This window comes from Pristis pectinata, chromosome 9, assembly GCF_009764475.1.
Source record: "Pristis pectinata isolate sPriPec2 chromosome 9, sPriPec2.1.pri, whole genome shotgun sequence".
In the NCBI taxonomy this organism is placed as follows: Eukaryota; Metazoa; Chordata; class Chondrichthyes; order Rhinopristiformes; family Pristidae; genus Pristis; species Pristis pectinata.
In genome coordinates, this window is record NC_067413.1 from 75,189,476 (window position 1) to 75,209,379 (window position 19,904).

The window sequence follows — 19,904 nt, forward strand, 5'->3', positions numbered from 1 at the left end:
CTTCGGGAAGCGCCGGGCCCGGGAGCTCGCGGGCACGGGTGGGGGCCCGGGAGCTCGCGGGCACGGGTGGGGCCCGGGAGCTCGCGAGCACGGGTGGGGCGCGGGAGCGGAGCGCAGGCGCGGGCACGGTGGGGCGCGGGAGCTCGCGGGCACGGGTGGGGCGCGGGAGCGGCGCGCAGGCGCGGGCACGGGTGGGGCGCGGGAGCGGAGCGCAGGCGCGGGCACGGGTGGGGCGTGGGAGCGGAGCGCAGGCGCGGCTGCGCGAAGATGGCGGAGGGCGCCGAGCGTGAGGAGCGGGCGCGGCGGCTGGTGCGGTTGACCGGGGCGGCGGAGGAAGGCGCCAGGGCCCGCCTGGAGGCGGCCGGCTGGGACGTGCAGGTGACGGACTCGTTCTCCCGGGGAGTCTGAGAGGTGGTGGTGGGGGTGGCCGGCGGGACTCTGTGAGGCGGGGTGGGGTGCAGTTGTCCAGGGAGCGGTGTTTGATGTTAGAGATTCCCTTCTCTCCCCACCGTGATCCACCCCTCCAGTCTGGTCAGCGCAATAAAAAGGAGAACGTTTGCTTGGTTCTGATGCTAATATAACACTTCTCACGGGTCTCGACACGGTGGGTGCAGGAGGGATGTTTCCCTAAACTGAGAACCTCTCAGGCTCAGAACAAGGGCTAGTCCAGTAGCACTGAGAGCAGGAGAAATGACTTCACATGAAGTGCGGTGAATCATTGGAATTCTCTACCCTGGAGGCTTGTGGAGGTTCAGTAAATTTCATTCAAAGCTGAGACCGATTTTTGGATATCAGGGGATTCAAAAGAAGTAAGGTTGATGCAAAAAAAAGTCACTGAGGTAGATTAACCATGATTTAGTTGTACAGTGAAGCAGGTTCAAAAGGTCGAATGGTCTATTCCTGCTTTCTTATTTTTGTTGGCCCATTTCAGCAAGGTAATGTATCAAAATGTACCAAGCATTGACGCATTCTTTTGACTGATCCTTCATGGTGTTAATAAAATTTTCCCTGGTACATAAATGTTGCTATGTCTTCATAGTTTGGGGAGATTTACAGTATCTTGGTTCAGATTCTGCATTAAGCTTAGAGGTGAGACTACCAGTGGTCACCATTAGTAAGGATCAAATAAAGTGGTATCATCCTAGTGCCTGATTTTTGCATACTCAAATACAGAAGTCTGGAAATTGTTGTCAGGGTTGCCCTGCTTCTCTGCCAGTTTCTCGAGTGGTTTTCCGCTGAAAGGTTTTTCATTCGCAATGGCCAATGGTGTGAAGTTGAAATGTACACATTAGGTAAACACTGAACGGGGCAAGAACAGCAGGAATGTTTAGTAGGTGGAAAACTGAATGACGTGGTGGTGAAGCTTGTTAATGGCAGTTGATCTGCTTGTAGGACATGTAAATAGAAGGAAACAAATGAAAATGGGTAAACAAGAAGTGTAAAGGGGAAAAAATTACTGGAGCTAAGATGAACACTAGAGAAGCAAAATTTGAATTTTGAAATAAAAATAGAGAAAGCCTAAATAACCATTCCTCAGCACAGCCCTCAGCTTCATTCCCTGTGTTCTGATTTCAGTGAATTCTGAGCCCAACATGATGCTCAGCTCTCTTCCTCCACCATTGCCTTCATGTCTATTTCTTTGGCCAGGAGGTTTTGCCTCAGTTGTCATAGTCTGTCATGAAAACCAGCCTCCCCTTCATTGACTCCATTTACACTTCCTGCTGCATCTGGAAAGCAGCCAACAATCAAAGACCCTTCCCACCCCAGTCATTCTCTCTTCTTTCCCCTTCCATCGAGCAGAAGATACAAAAGCTTGAGAATACGTACTACCAGGCTCAAGGACAGCTTCTGTACGGCTTTTATAAGACTCATGAACAGACCTCTTGTATGATAAGGAACTCTCGATCAGGGTCTCTCAATCTACCTTGTCATGGCCCTTGCATCTTATTTGACTACCTGCACTGCACTTTCTCTGTCACAGTAACACTATATTCTGCATTTTGTTATTGGTCTTCCTTTTGTACTACCTCGATGTACTAATATATGGAATGATCTACCTGGATGGCATACAAACAGCTTTTCACTGTACCTTGGTACATGTGAATAATAAACAGTGACCAGTTACCAATTTCTCCTGTGTTCAGAATTCCCAGTTCACCTGGACTTTTTCATCTTGTAACCTCTCTAAGTCTATTCTTCATAAATTGCTAGTGTGACATTGACTGTCTTGATTTTTTTTTTTGCAGTCCAATCACTCATTCTAATCCACCTACTTCTGAACTTGCATCATCCAGTTCCCTAAGAACCAATCCCAATTTTATCATCAAACTTGCTAACAAGGGCAGTGCTGTAGTGGTTTGGTGATCTGATCTGTCTTGCAGAGGCTGGTAATCGGCTCTCATACATTTGCCTGGACCATGATCCCACCACTGAACATCAGGCCTTTGACCCTGACATTCACCGATCTCTCATCCTCTGGAGATCTTCTCTCCTAAGCCAATGACCATGTGGCCCCATCCAGTCACATACAGCCCAGCTCCAGCTCCTCCTCGCCTACTAATTCACTTTGGTTATTCATGTTGTTCTTATCCCATAAACTGTATCTCTTCCTACCTTGTCCTTATCTTTTTCCTTGTATCCATTCTCTTTCCATTTACATCTGTGACACCCCGGATGTCCTCTGCCAGTTTGTCAGTTGCCAACGTCCAAGCCAGATCACTTTCACTGACTGAATTTCGAGCCCAATATAATGCTCAGCTCTTCTTCCTCCACCTTTACCTTCATGTCCCTTTCTTTGGCTAGGAGTTTTCAACCCAGTGGTCTTTCTACGTCTTCATCCCGCGCCAGGATAGCCTGAGGGCCCTTGGTTTCTTCCCGGAATAGAGGCCCAAATAGTCTCTGCACTACCACCCTCTTTTGCCTGCCCGAACTCATTCTCACATTGAACAACCATTTTAACTTCACTGCTTCCTCCAAATCAAAGGTGTGGCTCTGAGAACTCACATGATTTCAAGCCATGCCTGTGTCTTTGAGGAAAAAGTAAAACAATCCTACTTCAGACCACTTGTGCACCTCTTTATTCAAAATATTGATGTATGTATTGATGCTGCTTTCATACAGAATATGAAGGTATCATCACCTTTGCAACCAGTTTCTACCCTTATTTTCACATGCTTTTATCTCTTCCTTTCCCTCCCCTAGAAACGCAAACACTCCTTCCAGGTGCAACAGTTGTTCCAAATTAGTGTGCTGCAATATTAATCACGATGTGATCTTCTCTACTTTGGAGAAATGAAATGTAGATTAGATGACCATTTTGACCAACATCTTCATTCAGGCTGCAAGAGTGACCTGTTCTTCTAAATCTTTGTCAGTTTAATTTTCTATCCCATTTCCATTCTACCCTCTCTGCATTTGGCCTTTTACCTGTTCCCAAGAAACCCAATGTCAGTTCATGGACTAACATCTCATCCTCATACATGGCACATTGCAGCCCTCAGGACTTAAAATTAAATTCAACAACTTCAGATAACCAGCCTTTTCTGCTTGTATCAGAACTTGCCATTTCTAATGAAAAATCAAAAACGAGAAACATTAAACCTGATTCTCTTTCAGTAGATGCTACATGACCTGCTGAGAATTTTCATTATGCTGTATTTATTTCAGATTTCCAACATCTGCAGTGTTTTGCTTTCAGCATTTTTTTTTACCTCTCCCGTCTTCTGTTTTGATTTGTCTCATATTTATGTCTGTTCCAGGCAGATCATCTGTGATGAACAACCTTCCATTACCCTCTCTCAACTGAAACCATCGCCATTTCTGTCATTCATAGAACATTATCATTGTCTTCTCCATATTTTCTGCAGTTTAAAACGTGTTTGATGTCCAGGTTTTCTCATTTTTGATGATGGTTATCAATCTGAACTGCTGACTGTTTACCTATAGGTGCTGTCTGACCCACTGAGTATTTCCATGACATTCTTTTTTATTACACATTTGTTTAACTGGTTCATAGAGTTTGCAGATTCCCTGTAGAGTGCTGCATATTGGTGGGGGAGTGGAACTGGTTTTACATGCTATGAAGATGAATTTTATTCTAGGAGCCTACTGTTAATTCTGGGCATTTACCAACCTTAGTTTTAGGGAGGGAGGCAGTCATATTGCCTCTCCAAATAAAATCCCCAAGTTCTTCCCCTGCTGTATCATAGCTAGGTAATCTGTGATTCAATTTGTGTGTTTTCACAGATTAGACCAGAAATTATAAATGCATATAATCTAATTTTTGTGTTTTTCTTTTGAAATTACCATTAGCAAAATAAAGGGACAAGCGCACACCTGAAATGATGTTGCAGAAATGTGCTATTGATAAAAAGTTAAGTTAGTTATAGAGCAGCACAGAAACAGGCCCTTTGTTCCACCATGTCCGCCAATCATCAGGCACCCATTTTCACACTAACCTTGTCTATTTTATCCTTCCCACCTCCCCACCAACTCCCTCCAGAGTCGAGCACTCAATGGAGCAATGTACAGTCCACAGTAAAAAAAAATGTACAGTAAAACAATTTACAGTTAAAAAAAAATCAATAGTGGCCAATTAACCTGCCAACTCGTGTGTCTTTGGTATGTGGGAGGAAACTGGATCACTTAGAGGAAATCCATGTGTGTCACAGGGAGAACATGCAAACTCCACACAGACAGCACAAGAAGTCAGGATCAAACAAGGTCGCTGGAGCTGTGAGACAGCAGGGCTTTACCATCAGCATCACTGTGATACCCTTGTTTAGATGCGCAATTGTTTGTAGCCAAAAACAGTTTGAAGTAATTAGTGGTGAGCACCATCTACTTTCGTTATTCATACTTGGTTCAAAGCAGTCATAGATACCATATATCATACCACCATATAAGCAGTTTTTAAAAAGAGTTTATTTCTCATTTCCTTCTTACTTCCCCTTTCTTTCACATTCCAATATTGTAATATTTTAATGTCTATAATCTAGGATTAAAATAATGATCAGAGTACAGTGGAACTTTTACCAAAGTAAACTACCTATTTTCTGACCCTTTAAGCTTAATACTAAAATTTTTGGGTGCTCTTGTCTTGGAATAGTAATAGTTTGGTGGAGTGATGGGTGGCAGGAGATGGGTCTTGCAAATATATTTTCATTGTGGATTGAAATACTGCTACTGAGCTCCATGGATTTGATTCTGGTGGACTAATATGTATTTTTCCCAGACTGTCACGCATGGACTTGTTAACAGATTGGCAACTTGTATGTAGTGCCTAAGAATAGTCACAGCTTCACGGTTCTCAGAGTTTATATTAAAACAATATAGCTTAATCTTATATTGCAATCTCAATATACTCGAATGTTGGTAATATGATCCTAAGGAACAAGCAGAAAAAAATCAATTTGCAGACTAAAGTTATTTTCGAGGAATAATTTCTGATGCATTTGTTTTGCCAGAACTATTGCTTCTAATGAGTTCAGTAAACACTAGTGTAATATGAAATTTTGAAATTCAGTGGTATGAGGATCTATATATCCTTAAAACAAATTAATTTCTGTTTTTATTGTATGCTATTGATTTTTTTTACTGTAGCTAGTGTTTGAACAAAATGAAAGGCTTAGTTTCTGATAGTCAGCATAGACTGTTGTACTACATTTGATTGTTTATTTTCATTACTAATCATGACGTTTTTCCATTTTGGTTAGCAAAAAAAACCAATATTCAAGCTATTATTTTTGTGATCCTGTTTTTGTGTGCCAAACCTGTTTGTATATGGTTGCACTCTTATGTATTTATTATTTGACTTGGATATCACTCTGTTGATCTTGACCTTCTTGATATGTAATAGATAAGTATCATACACTTGAATGGTGCTTAATTCACTCAGAGTATTCTTGTTCTGACATTTAATATTCATCCTTGTGTTTGACTATGAAACTAGATATTAGAAATTTAAGATTTTTCTCCCATAATGTTTGATTATATTATAAATGCACAAATGTAACTAGTATGTCTTTATTAAATAAAAAATACCATTGCAATGATGTGTGAACAGTTTAAAGTTTTCTTGATCTCATGGATTTACAGATTAGGGTTTGGGATCTGGGATGAAGTCATTAGCAAATTAATGGTGTTCATTAGACTTGTGTTCACATAAACTTTCCATGGGTTTTTTTAGGCTGTAACTCGCACTAATTAGAATCTGTGTATCTCCTTGATCAATCAGATTAAAAAAATCCTTGTGTATTTTAATCCCACAAAAGAAGTGTGGTTGTGGTTGCATCAGAAATTAAAATTTAAAAAATGTCAAATCCAACCTACCCTCCCTCTGAGTTTGAAAGAGGTGGGGCTGGATACTCCAAGGTGAATCAGTTTAAATATTTTAATGATGCTGCCGTCTTTAACTTGTTCAACAGGTTTATCTGTCTGTTGCTAAGTCAGGTAGGAAATCAGAAAAACTGCAAGGAATTGAAGAGCCAGGAGTTTCTTCCCCTCCCCAGTTCCTCAGTCTTCCCTCCTACCCATCCAGATATATTGGTTCTGGGGGAGTGGACCTGACCTTTTGTTTGTGCTCATTGTGGCTGGATTCATGTCTATATGGTTTGCGAATCTGCCTTGTATGTTGCCTTCCACCCATTGCCAAGCCTGTCATTTGGGCTGACTTCCAGGACAATGAATATATCAAGACCAAACGACACTTATTAAAACCTCAACCACAGAAATTGAGATACAAGAGACTGCAGATGCTGGAATCTGGAGCAACAAACAATGCAGGGTTTCAACCCGAAACGTCAACAATTCTTTCCCCCTCACAGGTGCTGCACGACCTGCTGAGTTCCTCCAGCAGATAGTTTGTTGCTCCTGAATCAGGAAATATGAGTTAGAATGGTTAATTGAAAATTAATTCATGGAAAAGTTTCACTATCCTCTAGGTAAAGAAATTTCATCCATTCAGACAGCCCCTTAATTTTGGACTGTGATCCCCTGGTTCTGGACACCACAGCCCAAGGGAAACATTATACTTGCTTCAATGTGATAAGCTCTCAGTCTTCCAAACCCTAGAGAGCCTAGGCCCAGAATGCTTAACCTTTCCTCATGACACTTTCTTTCTATCCTGGGAATCAATCTGATGAAACTTTGTTGCATTTTCCTCAGTCACAGGTATATCTTTCCTTGGATAGAAACCAAACCCCCACACACTCTTGTAGCTGTAGTCACACCTGGGCACTAAAATTTCATAAGGCATCCTTGGTATTGAACTGAAATCCTCTTGCAATTAAAGTTTGTTTTCCTTATTGATTGCTGTGCAAGCATGTTAGCTTTCTGTAATTTGTAGAATGGCATCCAGCTCCCTCTGAACACCAACTTTTCAATCTCATTTTTTTTAAAAACATTTCACGTTATCAGAAAAAATAGAAAAGCAGATGACTTTACATTTTTCTACATCATATTTCATCACTTAGTATGTTTATATCCACACTGAAGCTTCTCTACATTCTCCTCCCACCTCATCCTGTCACATGAGCTTTGTATTATGAGCACATTTGAATAAATTACACTCAGTTTTGTCATCTAAATTATTGTTTTGCATTGTAGGCAGCTGGGATCCCATTTCCGATCCCAGTACTATCCCATAGATTACAGCCTGAAAGTCGTCTGTTTATTGCTAATATTTTCACTGCTAACCAATCCTTGGTTCCCAGTATATTACACCGTCTGCTCTAATCTTATCTAATAACTTCTTGTGGTATCTTATTGAAGATTTTTTTGAAAGTCCAAATACATAGCATCTACTGTTTCACCCATCTCTCCAATACTCCTGTGTTGATAAAGCCTATAATTGTTATGCCTTATTAATCACTTTCTCAACCTGCTGTACCATTTTCAATGATTTATTGCTCACATATCTCCAGTCCCCTCAGCTCCTGCATCCATTTTTAGAAAAGTATCCTCTATCCTAGATTACCTCTTCCTCTTTCTACAAAATGCATTGCTTCATTTCTTTGTATCAAACTTCATTTGCCACATATCTGTCCATATCCAGCTGGAATTATCACTACACCCTCTTTGCAGTTCACATTACTGCCATACTTTACCTCCTGCACCATGAGCTTTTTATTTTCCTTGACGTGAAACCTTAATCAAACACCTACAAATCTAAGTATGGTATATCATGTATCCACTGCAAATGTTACTTTCTCAAAGAACTATAAATTGTGAAAGGCTTATGAAACCTGATTTACCATTCGCAAAGCAATATTGAATTTGCCTGATAACAGTGAATTTTCCAAAATACTCTGCTGTTATGTCTTTAATAATAGTTTGTAACATAGATTCATAGAGATATACGGCATGAAAACAGGCCCTTCAGTCCAACTCATCCATGCCAATCAAGGTGCCTCTCTAAGCTAATTCTATTTGCCAGCATTTGGCTGATATCCCTCAAACCTTTGCTATCCATGTACCTGTTCAAATGTTTTTTAAATGTTGTAGTTGTACCTGCCTCTACTACCACCACCTCTGACAGCTGGTTTCATATACAGTGGCATGCAAAAGTTTGGGCGCCCCGTCAAAATTTCTGTTACTGTGAATAGCTAAGTGAACAAAAGATGACCTGATTTCCAAAAGGCATAAAGGTAAAGATGACACATTTCTTTAATATTTTAAGCAAGATTACTTTTTTATTTCCATCTTTTACAGTTTCAAAATAACAAAAGAGGAAAAGAGCCTGAAGCAAAAGTTTGGGCACCCTGCATGGTCAGTACTTAGTAACACCCTCTTTGGCAAGTATCACAGTTTGTAAATGCTTTCTGTAGCCAGCTAAGAGTCTTTCAATTCTTGTTTGGGGGATTTTCACCCATTCTTCCTTGCAAAAGTCTTCTGTGAGACTCTTGGGCTGTCTTGCATGCACTGCTCTTTTGAGGTCTATCCACAGATTTTCGATGATGTTTAGGTCAGGGGACTGTGAGGGCCGTAGCAAAACCTTCAGCTTGTGCCTCTTGAGGTAGTCCATTGTGGATTTTGAGGTGTGTTTAGGATCATTATCCTGTTGTAGAAGCTATCCTCTTTTCATCATCAGCTTTTTTACAGACGGTGTGATGTTTGCTTCCAGAATTTGCTGGTATTTAATTGAATTCATTCTTCCCTCTACCAGTGAAATGTTCCCCGTGCCACTGGCTGCAACACAAGCCCAAAGCATGATCAATCCACCCCCGTGCTTTACAGTTGGAGAGGTGTTCTTTTCATGAAATTCTGCACCCTTTTTTCTCCAAACATACCTTTGCTCATTGCAGCCAAGAAGTTCTATTTTAACTTCATCAGTCCACAGGACTTGTTTCCAAAATGCATCAGGCTTGTTTAGATGTTCCTTTGCAAACTTCTGACGCTGAATTTTGTGGTGAGGACGCAGGAAAGTTTGGAGAAAAAAGGGTGCAGAATTTCATGAAAAGAACACCTCTCCAACTGTTAAGCTTGGGGGTGGATCGATCATGCTTTGGGCTTGTGTTGCAGCCAGTGGCACGGGGGACATTTCACTGGTAGGGGGAAGAATGAATTCAATTAAATACCAGCAAATTCTGGAAGCAAACGTCACACCGTCTGTAACAAAAAAAAAAGCTGAAGATGAAGAGGATAGCTTCTACAACAGGATAATGATCCTAAACACACCTCAAAATCCACAATGGACTACCTCAAGAGGCACAAGCTGAAGGTTTTGCCATGGCCCTCAGTCCCCCAACCTAAACATCATCGAAAATCTGTGGATAGACCTCAAAAGAGCAGTGCATGCAAGACAGCCCAAGAGTCTCACAGAACTAGAAGCCTTTTGCAAGGAAGAATGGGTGAAAATCCCCCAAACAAGAACTGAAAGACTCTTAGCTGGCTACAGAAAGTGTTTACAAGCTGTGATACTTGCCAAAGGGGCTGTTACTAAGTACTGACAGTGCAGGGTGCCCAAACTTTTGCTTTGGGTTCTTTTCCTTTTTTGTTATTTTGAAACTGTAAAAGATGGAAATAAAAAAGTAACCTTGCTTAAAATATTAAAGAAATGTGTCATCTTTAACTTTATGCCTTTTGGAAATCAGGTCATCTTTTATTCTCTTAGCTATTCACAGTAACAGAAATTTTGACCAGGGGTGCCCAAACTTTTGCATGCCACTGTATTCGCCACCCACAGTGTGAAAATACTTGCCCCTCAGATCTTCCTCAAATCTTCCCCCTCTCACCTTAAACCTCTGCCCTGTTTTGGGTCCTCTACCCTGGGAAAAAGACTGTGACTATCTGCCCTATCTATGCTCTTCATAATTTTATGAACCTCCATAAGATCATAGCCTCATTCACTCCGGGGAAAACAGTCCCAGCCTATTGAACCTCTCCTTATTTAACTCAAGCCCTCCCATCCAGGCAGCATCCTCGTGAATCTTTTCTGTACCCACTCGAGCTTAATCACATCCTTCCTATAGTGTGGCGACCAGAACCTCACACAATACTGCAACCAACATTTTGTACAACTGTAACATGATATCCAAACTCTTCTACTCAGTGCCATTGCTGATGAAGGAAAGCATGTCATATGCCGCCTTCATCACCCTGTTTACCTGTGTTGCCAATTTAAGGGAACTATGTACTTGTATTCCAAGGTCTCCCTGTTCAACAACACTTCCCAGGGCCCTGCCATTCACTGTGTGTGCCTTGGCCTGGTTTAACTTCCCAAAATGCTTCAATTCACACCTGTCTGAGTTAAATTCCATTGCTATTCCCTTCCTCACTTTCCCAGTTGGTCAATATTCTGTTGTAACCTCGGATAACCTTCACTGTGTACTGTAACATTAATTTTGGTGTCATCTGCAAACTTACTAATCATGCATCCTACATTCTTATCCAAACCATTAATATGTATGACAAAAAACAGGGGACCCAGCACTGATCCCTGCAGCACACCACTGGTCTCAGGCCTCCAATCTGATAAACGAACCTCCACTATCACCCTCTGTCTCCTACCACCAAGACAATTTTGTATCTAATTGACTAGCTCATCCTAGATCTGATGTGTTCCAACCTTCTGGACCAGCCTTCCTTGTCAAAGGCCTTGTTAAAGTCCACATAGACAACATCTACTCCCCTGCGCTTGTAAATCCTTTTGGTCACTTTTTGTTAAAATCTGTGAGACATGATTTCCCATGCACAAAGCCATGCTGACTATCCTTAATCGGTCCTTTTCTTTCAAATTGCAAATAAATCTTGTCTTCAGGATCCCTTCCAGTAACTTTCCCACCACTGATGTAAGGCTCTCTGGCCTGTAGTATTTGACATTTCCACCCTGGAAAAAGAAACTGACTCTCTACCCTGTCTATGCCTCTCATTTTATATACTATCAGGTTATCCCTCAGCCTCTGGTGCTCCAGAGAGAACAATCCAAGTTTGTCAACCTCTCGTAGTTCATACTCGTTAATCCAGACAGCTTCCTGCTTCACCTCTTCTGCACCCTCTCCAAAGCCTCCACAACCTTCCTCTAATGTGGCAACCAGAACTGTTGCACAGTACTCCAAATGTAGCCTAACCAAAGTTTTGTACATCTGCAACGTGACTTCCTGACTTTTATACTCAACACCTGACCAATGAAGGCAAATATGCCATATGCTGCCTTCTCTACCCTATATAGTCTTCTGGTATCTAGTCTTCTGGTATTTCATCCATGGCTACCGAAGATACAAAAATCTCTGCCAGAGCCCCAGCAATTTCTTCCCTTGCTTCCCACAATACCCTAGGATACACCTGTGCTTCAAGACCACAAACATCTCTTTTGTAAAGTCGATATATTTCACTGTTTTCTTCCTCAGACTCACTAGCTTCCACGTCCTTCATCACAGTAAATACAGACGAGAAGTATTCATTTACCCATCTCCTGTGGGTCCACGCATAGATTACCACACGCATTATTAAGGGGACCTACTCTCTCCCTAGTTACCCTTTTGCACTTAATATACTTATAGAATATCTAGGGATTCTTCTTTGCCTTATCTGCTAAGGATAAGGCATGTCCCTTTTGGCCTTCTAATTCTTTCTTAAGTATACTCCTACGTACCTTATACTTAAGAGATTCACTCAATCCCAGTTGCCTAATTCCTAACATATGGCTCCTTTTTCCTGACCAAAGCCTCTATATCCTTCGTCAACCAGGGTTCCCAAATCATGCCAGCCTTCCCTTCACTCTAACAGGAACATGCTGGCTCTGAACTCTTCCAATCTCACTTTTCAAAGCCTCCCACTTGTCAGACATCCCTTTACCTGCTTACAGCCTCTTCCAGTCAACCTTTGCAAGTTCCTGCCTAATGCCTTGCCCCAATTTAGGACTTTTTGTGGAACAGTCCTATCATTTTCCATTACTGCTTTAAAACTAGTAGAACTATGGTCAATGGCTTCAAAATGCTCCCCCACTGACACATCGGCCACTGGCCCACCCTCATTTCCTAAGAGGAGGTCGAGTTTATTTCTTCTGGAAGTACCATCTACATATTTCTTCAGAAAGCTTCCCTGGATACCCTTAACAAATTCTGTCCCATCTAGTCCCTTAGCCCCAGTCAATATTAGTGAAGTTAAAATCACTTACTATTACAACCCTGTTATTCTTGCACCTACCTGTGATTTCCCAACATATCTGCTCCTCTAATTCCCATTGACTATTGAGAGGGCCTAAAATATAATCCCTTTCTTATTTTTAAGTTCTACCCATTTGGCCTCATTGGATGTTCCCCCCGGGATATCCTTTCTAATTACTGCCATGATGTTCACCCTAATCAATATCACAAACCCCCCCTCCTCTCTTACCTCTACCTCTATCCTCTGGATTCTGGAAGCATCAGATCCCCAATAACATGTATGAAGTTAATGAGCCCACTTTCTGTCTCCCATTTTAATAAATGAGTTGCATTTGCTATTTTCCAAAATAATGGAACTTTTCCAAATCTAGGGAATTTTTGAAAATTGAAATCAATGTATCAATCTCACTAACCACTTCTTTCAAATCCTATTAGTTTTTAAAATTTTCTTATTGCTAATTTCTTTTAGCTCCTCATATTCTCTACACCTGTTGTCTAGCACTGTTTTCAAGAGGTTTTCTGTGAAGATGGACACAACATATTTGTTTAATTTATCTCATTTCTTTATTCTCCAATATAATTTCTCCAGTCTTGGTTTGTATGAGATCCATAATAATTTGTGCTAATCTTTCAATGTTTGCTTATCTTATCTTTGTAGTCTGTTTTTGTTCTACTTTTAGCTTGTTCTACTTTTCCTTATCAATGTCTTGACACTCCTTTGAATTCTGAATTTTTGCTAATCCTCAGATGTGGCATTTGTAGCCATTGTCATTCATGATTGAACCACTTTCCCTACTGTGTTCTTGTACCCGCTCAAGCCATATTTTTATTGTAAAGTTGCTTATTTTTTTAAATAAGCATTGAGTGGAGAGTACCTCTTGTTTCTGATAGGTATATTTTTGTTACACAAGTTATCCAGTTTCATAGTTTCCATATATTTGAATACCAAGCATCTGGTATATCAAAGCATTTGAAGCAGCTATGCAGCTTTACAACAACCTTTTGATTTCTACTTTTAACCAGGTCTTTACATTTGCCAGAAAATGTGTCTGATGTACTTGAGTCCTGATGTACTTGATGTACTTCAGTCCTGATGAAAGGTCTTGACCCTAAACGTCGACTGTTTATTTCCCCGTCATAGATGCTGTCTGACATGCTGAATTCCTCCAGCATTTCGTGTGTGTTGCTCCAGATTCCAGCATCTGCAGAATCTCTTGTGTCTGATGTACTTTTGTGATGGTTAGTCAAACAAATCTGCTGATTTTTGTCCCGAGCCTGCAAATCTAATCTAGTCATGATTTGATTGTACATTTTTTTGAACTGTTTGATATACACAAGAAAATAGGAGCAGGAGTAGGCCACCTGACCCCTCAAGTCTGCCTTGCCATTCAATCTGATCATGGCTGATCTGCCCCAACCCTCATCTCTTCTTCAGTGTCAATTCCCCATAGCCCTTCCTGTCCTGATCTTTCAAAAATTTATCTGCCTCCAATTTACTTCAAAGATTTAGTCTCTGCAATACTCTAGGGTAGAGCATTCAAAAGATTCGCTAACTAACTTTCTTATCTAAATTCATGCTTTTCTGTTTAGTAATGATAAATAAATCAATTTTATTTGCCGTCTACTAGTGAGGGCATTGCATTTACAATCTCTATTCTAAACTAAATTTAAATGTATATTTGGAAATGTTAACAGGAACCAGGTATATAATTTTTGATAAATTAATGGGTTGTTGTCATGGTATTTAAGAAAATCTGTTTCTATTGGATTAGCTCCCAAATAACTCAAATCCTGAATTAGAAACCAATACTTAAATGCATCATTAGAATTGATGGACTGTAAGTAAAAGCTGGAGACTGCATTATAATGCTATTATTTTAGTAGAACAACTTATAATTTAAGCATTCCATCTATATCCATGCCATTGTTAAATATTTTGGGTATTTTAATTTTATAAATATTGGAGTATCAAATTGAAAAATCTACTGAATCTACTAAATCTTTAGATCTTTTTATTTGGAAATTGTATTTTATGAACAGAAGTTATTTTGTTGGCATAGAAATTACATCAATTTTAAAACTAACATTTCACATGTAAGTCAAGTACATGTTCCATGTTCCACATACATAAAGAAGGAGAAATGTAAAGGCAAAAATAAATGTATTCAGAATTTACAATTAGACTAATTGCAATGGAAACTTTGCATTTTATCTGCATTCATTTCATTACTTTCTTTGCATTGCTGTGCCTGTTTCATCTTCATTTCAGTTAGCCAAAGTTGAGGATAGGGATAAATACAATTTATGTTTTCACATAAGTTGTTTCATGTATGCCAAATTAACATGTTAGTAGATTTTTATAAAGTCAACCCAAAAGACTTACAATAATTTTCTTCTTCTCCACTCTTCATTCCTACTGAACTGTTAACAACAGTAAGAGCACCTGTCCAGATATCCATATTTATGACTTTTCTTATTTATCCATATTTATGACTTTTCTTTTTCTTATTCATATTTATGACATCTTTACTGCAGAATGTCCATGTAAGCCAGGTTTGACATTGTCAAAATCTCATTCTCTTCTAACCACTGTCCAACCCCTAGTCTCCCCTTGTCCAACATTCTTAAGCAGGCCATCAACTCCCAGTTGTGTCTGCATGTCCCTATGGACTGCAGTTTAAATCTCTTTAACTCTGCTCTGATCATGGCTCTAGGAATACCTTGAAGAATATCACCAGTGATATCTTTTGTCTATGATTTATTTTTTCTCTTGTTCTTAATGCTTTTGCAGCATTGGACTGAATCAATTGTGCCACCTTCCTTGATCGCCTCTGTTCTATGATCAATCTGAATAAAACTTGTCTTGCATCAGTCCTTTCTGAGTTACTTGAACGCAGGAGAACCGTATTCATTATTGCTATTAGGTTACAGAAGTTTGCCCTTGCGCAATTCAGGGATGTCCTTTGGACTCCTATGCCTTCAGCTGCTTTAACCTTGCTCTTTGGAACTCTTTGAATCTCTTGCATCTCACTTTAATTGTCTTAACAATGCACATTACTTGAATCAAACACTTGATCTCCTAGCTCTCCAGAAAAACGTCGTGCCTGGGCCTTTTTGAAGCCTCTTGGAACAATTTCAACATTTATGTAATGATACAGAGCTTAATTATATTGTCAAACTACTGCTTGTTCTGATGGGATCATACAAGAATAACTTCAGTAAGTCATGAAAGCACCTGTTAAAATACTTAAAAATTCTGTACACTGGTTGAAGTGCATCTTTGCTGAGATTGGATAATTTGATGACCTAATATTTCATCATCTATATTATAAGGGTTTTTTCTTCTACCTTTATAACTCCATGGGAAAAAGTTTCATTTACAAATTGAAAATTTGGAAAGCTCTTCCAAGAAGTTGTAGTAATATCAATACTGTTGATGATCAAGTATAAATAAGAAACACGGGAAAAATTAAAATCTATTCTGGAGCTTTTAACTGCATTTTAAATTTTTTTTTACTTTTAAGTACATTTAAAATGTCAGGAGAACCTGATCTTTATCCAACATTTACTTAAATAGAATTACTTAAATAGCCAATGGCATTTCCATTATGTGAAGCAATTTTAAATATTTCTGGGAGACCTAAGGCAATATAAATACAACTGACCTATGTGGTATTTAACAGAAAGCTAGCAATACATCTGTGTGCTTTAAAAGAAACTCCAGGTTTTCAAGTCAGCAACAAAGGAATGATGCTTACAACTAGCCTCTAAATTGCCCAGAAAAGATAAATTGGCTCTGGTGTCTTTCTCCCTTTCCAGTATGACTTGCAATCAGATTCTATCCATAGAGGATCTGAGGTAATCAGTAACAGTGCTGTTATCAGACTGCCTGAACAATTACTCAAACTGAAGATTTTTCGCAGACAAAATAAGAAAGGAAAAGACTTCTTTATAAATTGAAATAAAGACTGGGATATATGCATGGGATTAAGAAAACTCAACGTATCAAAAAACATTGCAAAATACATAATTTTTGAGTCATAATTTTGGATGCCCTGGAAAAAATGGCATTGCGTGCATGCGTACATATGTACATCTCTCAATTTTACAGGCTTGTGAGAGTTTGTTGAGCAGCAATGTGTTTAAAGACTCAGATACATCTCATTCAATATGGCTTAATATTTTAAATATTTTTTCCCAATGAGAATAGTGTGTAAAATGATGTTTACGTTAAATCATTGATTCATGGAACATAGAACATTATAGCACAGTACAGGCCCTTTGGCCCACAATGTTCTGCTGACTCTAAGATCTATCTAACTCTTCCCTCCCACATAGCCCTCCACTTTTCTATCATTCATGTGCTTATCTAAGAGTCTCTTAAATGTCCCTAATGATTCTGCCTCCACCACCTCTGCTGGTAGTGCATTCCATGCACCCACCACTCTCTGTTTTTAAAAAAAACTTACTCTGACATCCACCCCCCCCCCCCCCCATACCTTCCTCTAATCATCTTAAAATTATGTCCCTCGTGTTAGCCATTTTCGCCTTGGAAAAAGTCTCTGACTATCCACTCGATCTATGCCTCTTATCATCTTTATCAAGTCACCTCTCATCCTCCTTCACTCCAAAGAGAAAAAACCCTAGCTCTCTCATCCTACATGCTCTCCAATCCAGGCAGGATCCTGGTAAATCTCCTCTGCACCCTCTCTAAAGTTTCTACATCCTTCCTATAATGAGGTGACTAGAATTGAACATAATACCCAACTGTGGTCAAAGAAAGTTTTATAGAGCTGCAACATTACCTCGCGGCTCTTGAACTCAGTACCCTGACTAATGAAGGCCAACATACCATACTCCTTCTTAACAACCCCATCAATCCATGGATTGGACACCAAGATCCCTCTTTTCCTCCACACTGCTAATAATCCTGCCATTAACCTTGTATTCTGCCTTCAAATTCAATCTTCTAAAGTGTATCACTTCACACTTTTCCGGGTTGAACTCCATCTGCCACTTCTCAGCCCAGCTCTACGTCCTGTCAATGTCCTGTTGTAATCTACAGCAACCTTCTACGCTATCCACAACACCACCAACCTTCATGTCAACCTTGTTGATTGCATTTGCAAAGGCTGCAACAGCTTATCCTGTTATGGAGTAGGGTTTGCTTAATCCCGTTGTCTGGATTTCTGCTCTGATATGTGCATGTACAGTTGCCAGAATGATGATGCCGAGCATCTGCAGTTTTGCAATCATTACAATTGCAAATTCTAGGCTATCAATTCCTGTTAACAATTAATAATTAAACATTTTATCTCAGTATTTCTATGACTGCATCTGGAAGTACATTTTTGAAAACTTGCAGGAGAACCCATGTATGTTGAATAGAGGGGATTTTCTGATCTTGGCATATTTTTAAATGGGTGAACTGTTTTTGCTAACATTTTGTTGGATGTGAAGTTCCATTGAATCTGATCTTTTGTAGAAAGCATTCAATGGACAGCTACTTGGCTAGGTGCACTATAAAGAGACCAGCTGTGGAACCTTTGTATTGCTGTGTATAAAGAGATTGCTATTTATTTTCTTTCTTATTTTTTCCTATCCTTTCTCTGGAATTTGAAGTAAATCTAGAGAAAATGAAAATATGTTGAATAAGGAACTATAAAAATTAGCTGGCTAATAGGTTTTCAAAGTTAGAGCTAGAATGAGAACCAGAAAAGAGGAAAAGAATGCGTAATAAGGTTAACTGCCATATAAATATGATTAAGACAATTTTAACTGAAGAATTTAATGTAATTTTTTTCTGTAGCAAGTTTCAAAGGAAATGTCATCAGTTTAAAGCATTTTTAAATAAAACTGTGTATCAGTTGGTTATTCTGAATGATCCTCCTCACTTTGTAAATGTTTATTTTAAAATTTATCCAAGCAGCATTGAACATGAACAATTATTGATAACTAATTCTAGATTTTACTATGAGTTTAAAAATAGTTCTTAAGAACCCATGTGCACCTGAATTTAGAATCTGTTGTTTATGACTAACTGCAACATTGGAATATACTTTCAGAGCAATTTTAACTTACGGTTTCTCTATTGGGGTATATTACAAAGCTGAGAATATAATTTTCAGCTATATTCTAATGATTTCAGCAAAACCTACTAGTATTATGTAATTTAGAAGCTAGCTAATTTTGAAATAATTTCTGGATTATAATTTTTTGCCATGTTTTCTTGTGCAGCTAGCACTGGCTAGTTTCTTTGAGGATGGCAGTGAAAATCAACCAGTTCAAGATGTACCAACGTTTAATAATCCCTCTAATTTCAGACCTGTGGTGCATAGGTAAGAAGTAACTAATTATATATCCAACTTCAACTAAAATTTTTGTTGAACATTTTTGATTCATCTTTTCAGTTGCTTTAGGTTCTATTTCATTGGATATGGTAGCATTTAATTCTTGGACTGGCAGCTGGACCATTGTTGCAGAGACATGAGTTCAAATTCCATCATTGGAAATTTAACTTCAACTAACTAAATTAATCTGGATTTTTTTTTTGAAAAGGCTACTTTTAGTCATTGTGACAGTGAAACTACCAAATTGTTGTAAAACCCTATCTTGTTCAGAGTCCTGAATTATCAGCATGGTTTTAATGGTCTCTTCAGTTCAGGGGCTATTCGGGAAGTAACAATAAACAATAAGTAGCAATGTCCACATTCCATAAATAGGTAAAGAATAAATATTTATAACTTCAAAGAAAATTTAATCTGTCCATATATTACAGTTAGTTGGTTTAAACAACCTTCTAAATCTGAAAAGAAAAATTACCCTCAAAAGCACTTCTTTGCATCTATCATAAAGGGTTCAAACCTGTGAATTTTGTATGACATTCTTTAACACATTGTTAATATATTGAAAAGTACTTTGTCATTAGATGAATCTTATTGTAGAAGTAATAACATTGCGTTTGATTAGTAAAAAGCTAAAAAAAAATCCAAAAACTGTTAAATTATAAAACACCTTAGATAGCCAAGTTAGTTATGGTTAACTATATTAGTTGAGGTTTGCCAGTCTCTTTTTTTTGAATGAATAAAGTTGCTTTCAGATCAATGGTTTAAAGGGAAAATTTAAGATGGAACCATGCTGTAGAGTGAGTCTTTTAAATCATAGAGTTTTCTGATTGAACTAGAAAGTTTAATTTAGGTTATTTTCTGCTACTAAAAACACTACAAACAAATGAGAATACAACATGTTAATGCCATTCTTAATAAAAAGTTAGAATATCTGAAGAAATTGTACTCTTCA

The 19,904-nt window shown here is 39.0% G+C and overlaps 1 protein-coding gene across 3 annotated transcripts in view; it reads left to right on the forward strand.

The window, feature by feature from the left end:
* Positions 1-225: 225 nt before the first annotated feature.
* Positions 226-19,904, forward strand: part of LOC127574608 (NSFL1 cofactor p47-like) — a 47,685-nt gene continuing 28,006 nt past the window's right edge. For 2 of the 3 annotated variants that reach the window (XM_052023753.1, XM_052023752.1), the window contains exons 1-2: positions 243-378; positions 18,843-18,943. In XM_052023753.1, the coding sequence (XP_051879713.1) occupies positions 268-378; positions 18,843-18,943 (212 nt within the window). In that variant the 5' untranslated portion in view covers positions 243-267. Of the gene's footprint in view, positions 379-18,842; positions 18,944-19,904 lie in introns of all 3 variants that reach the window. The other variant, XM_052023751.1, reaches the window with a different exon arrangement.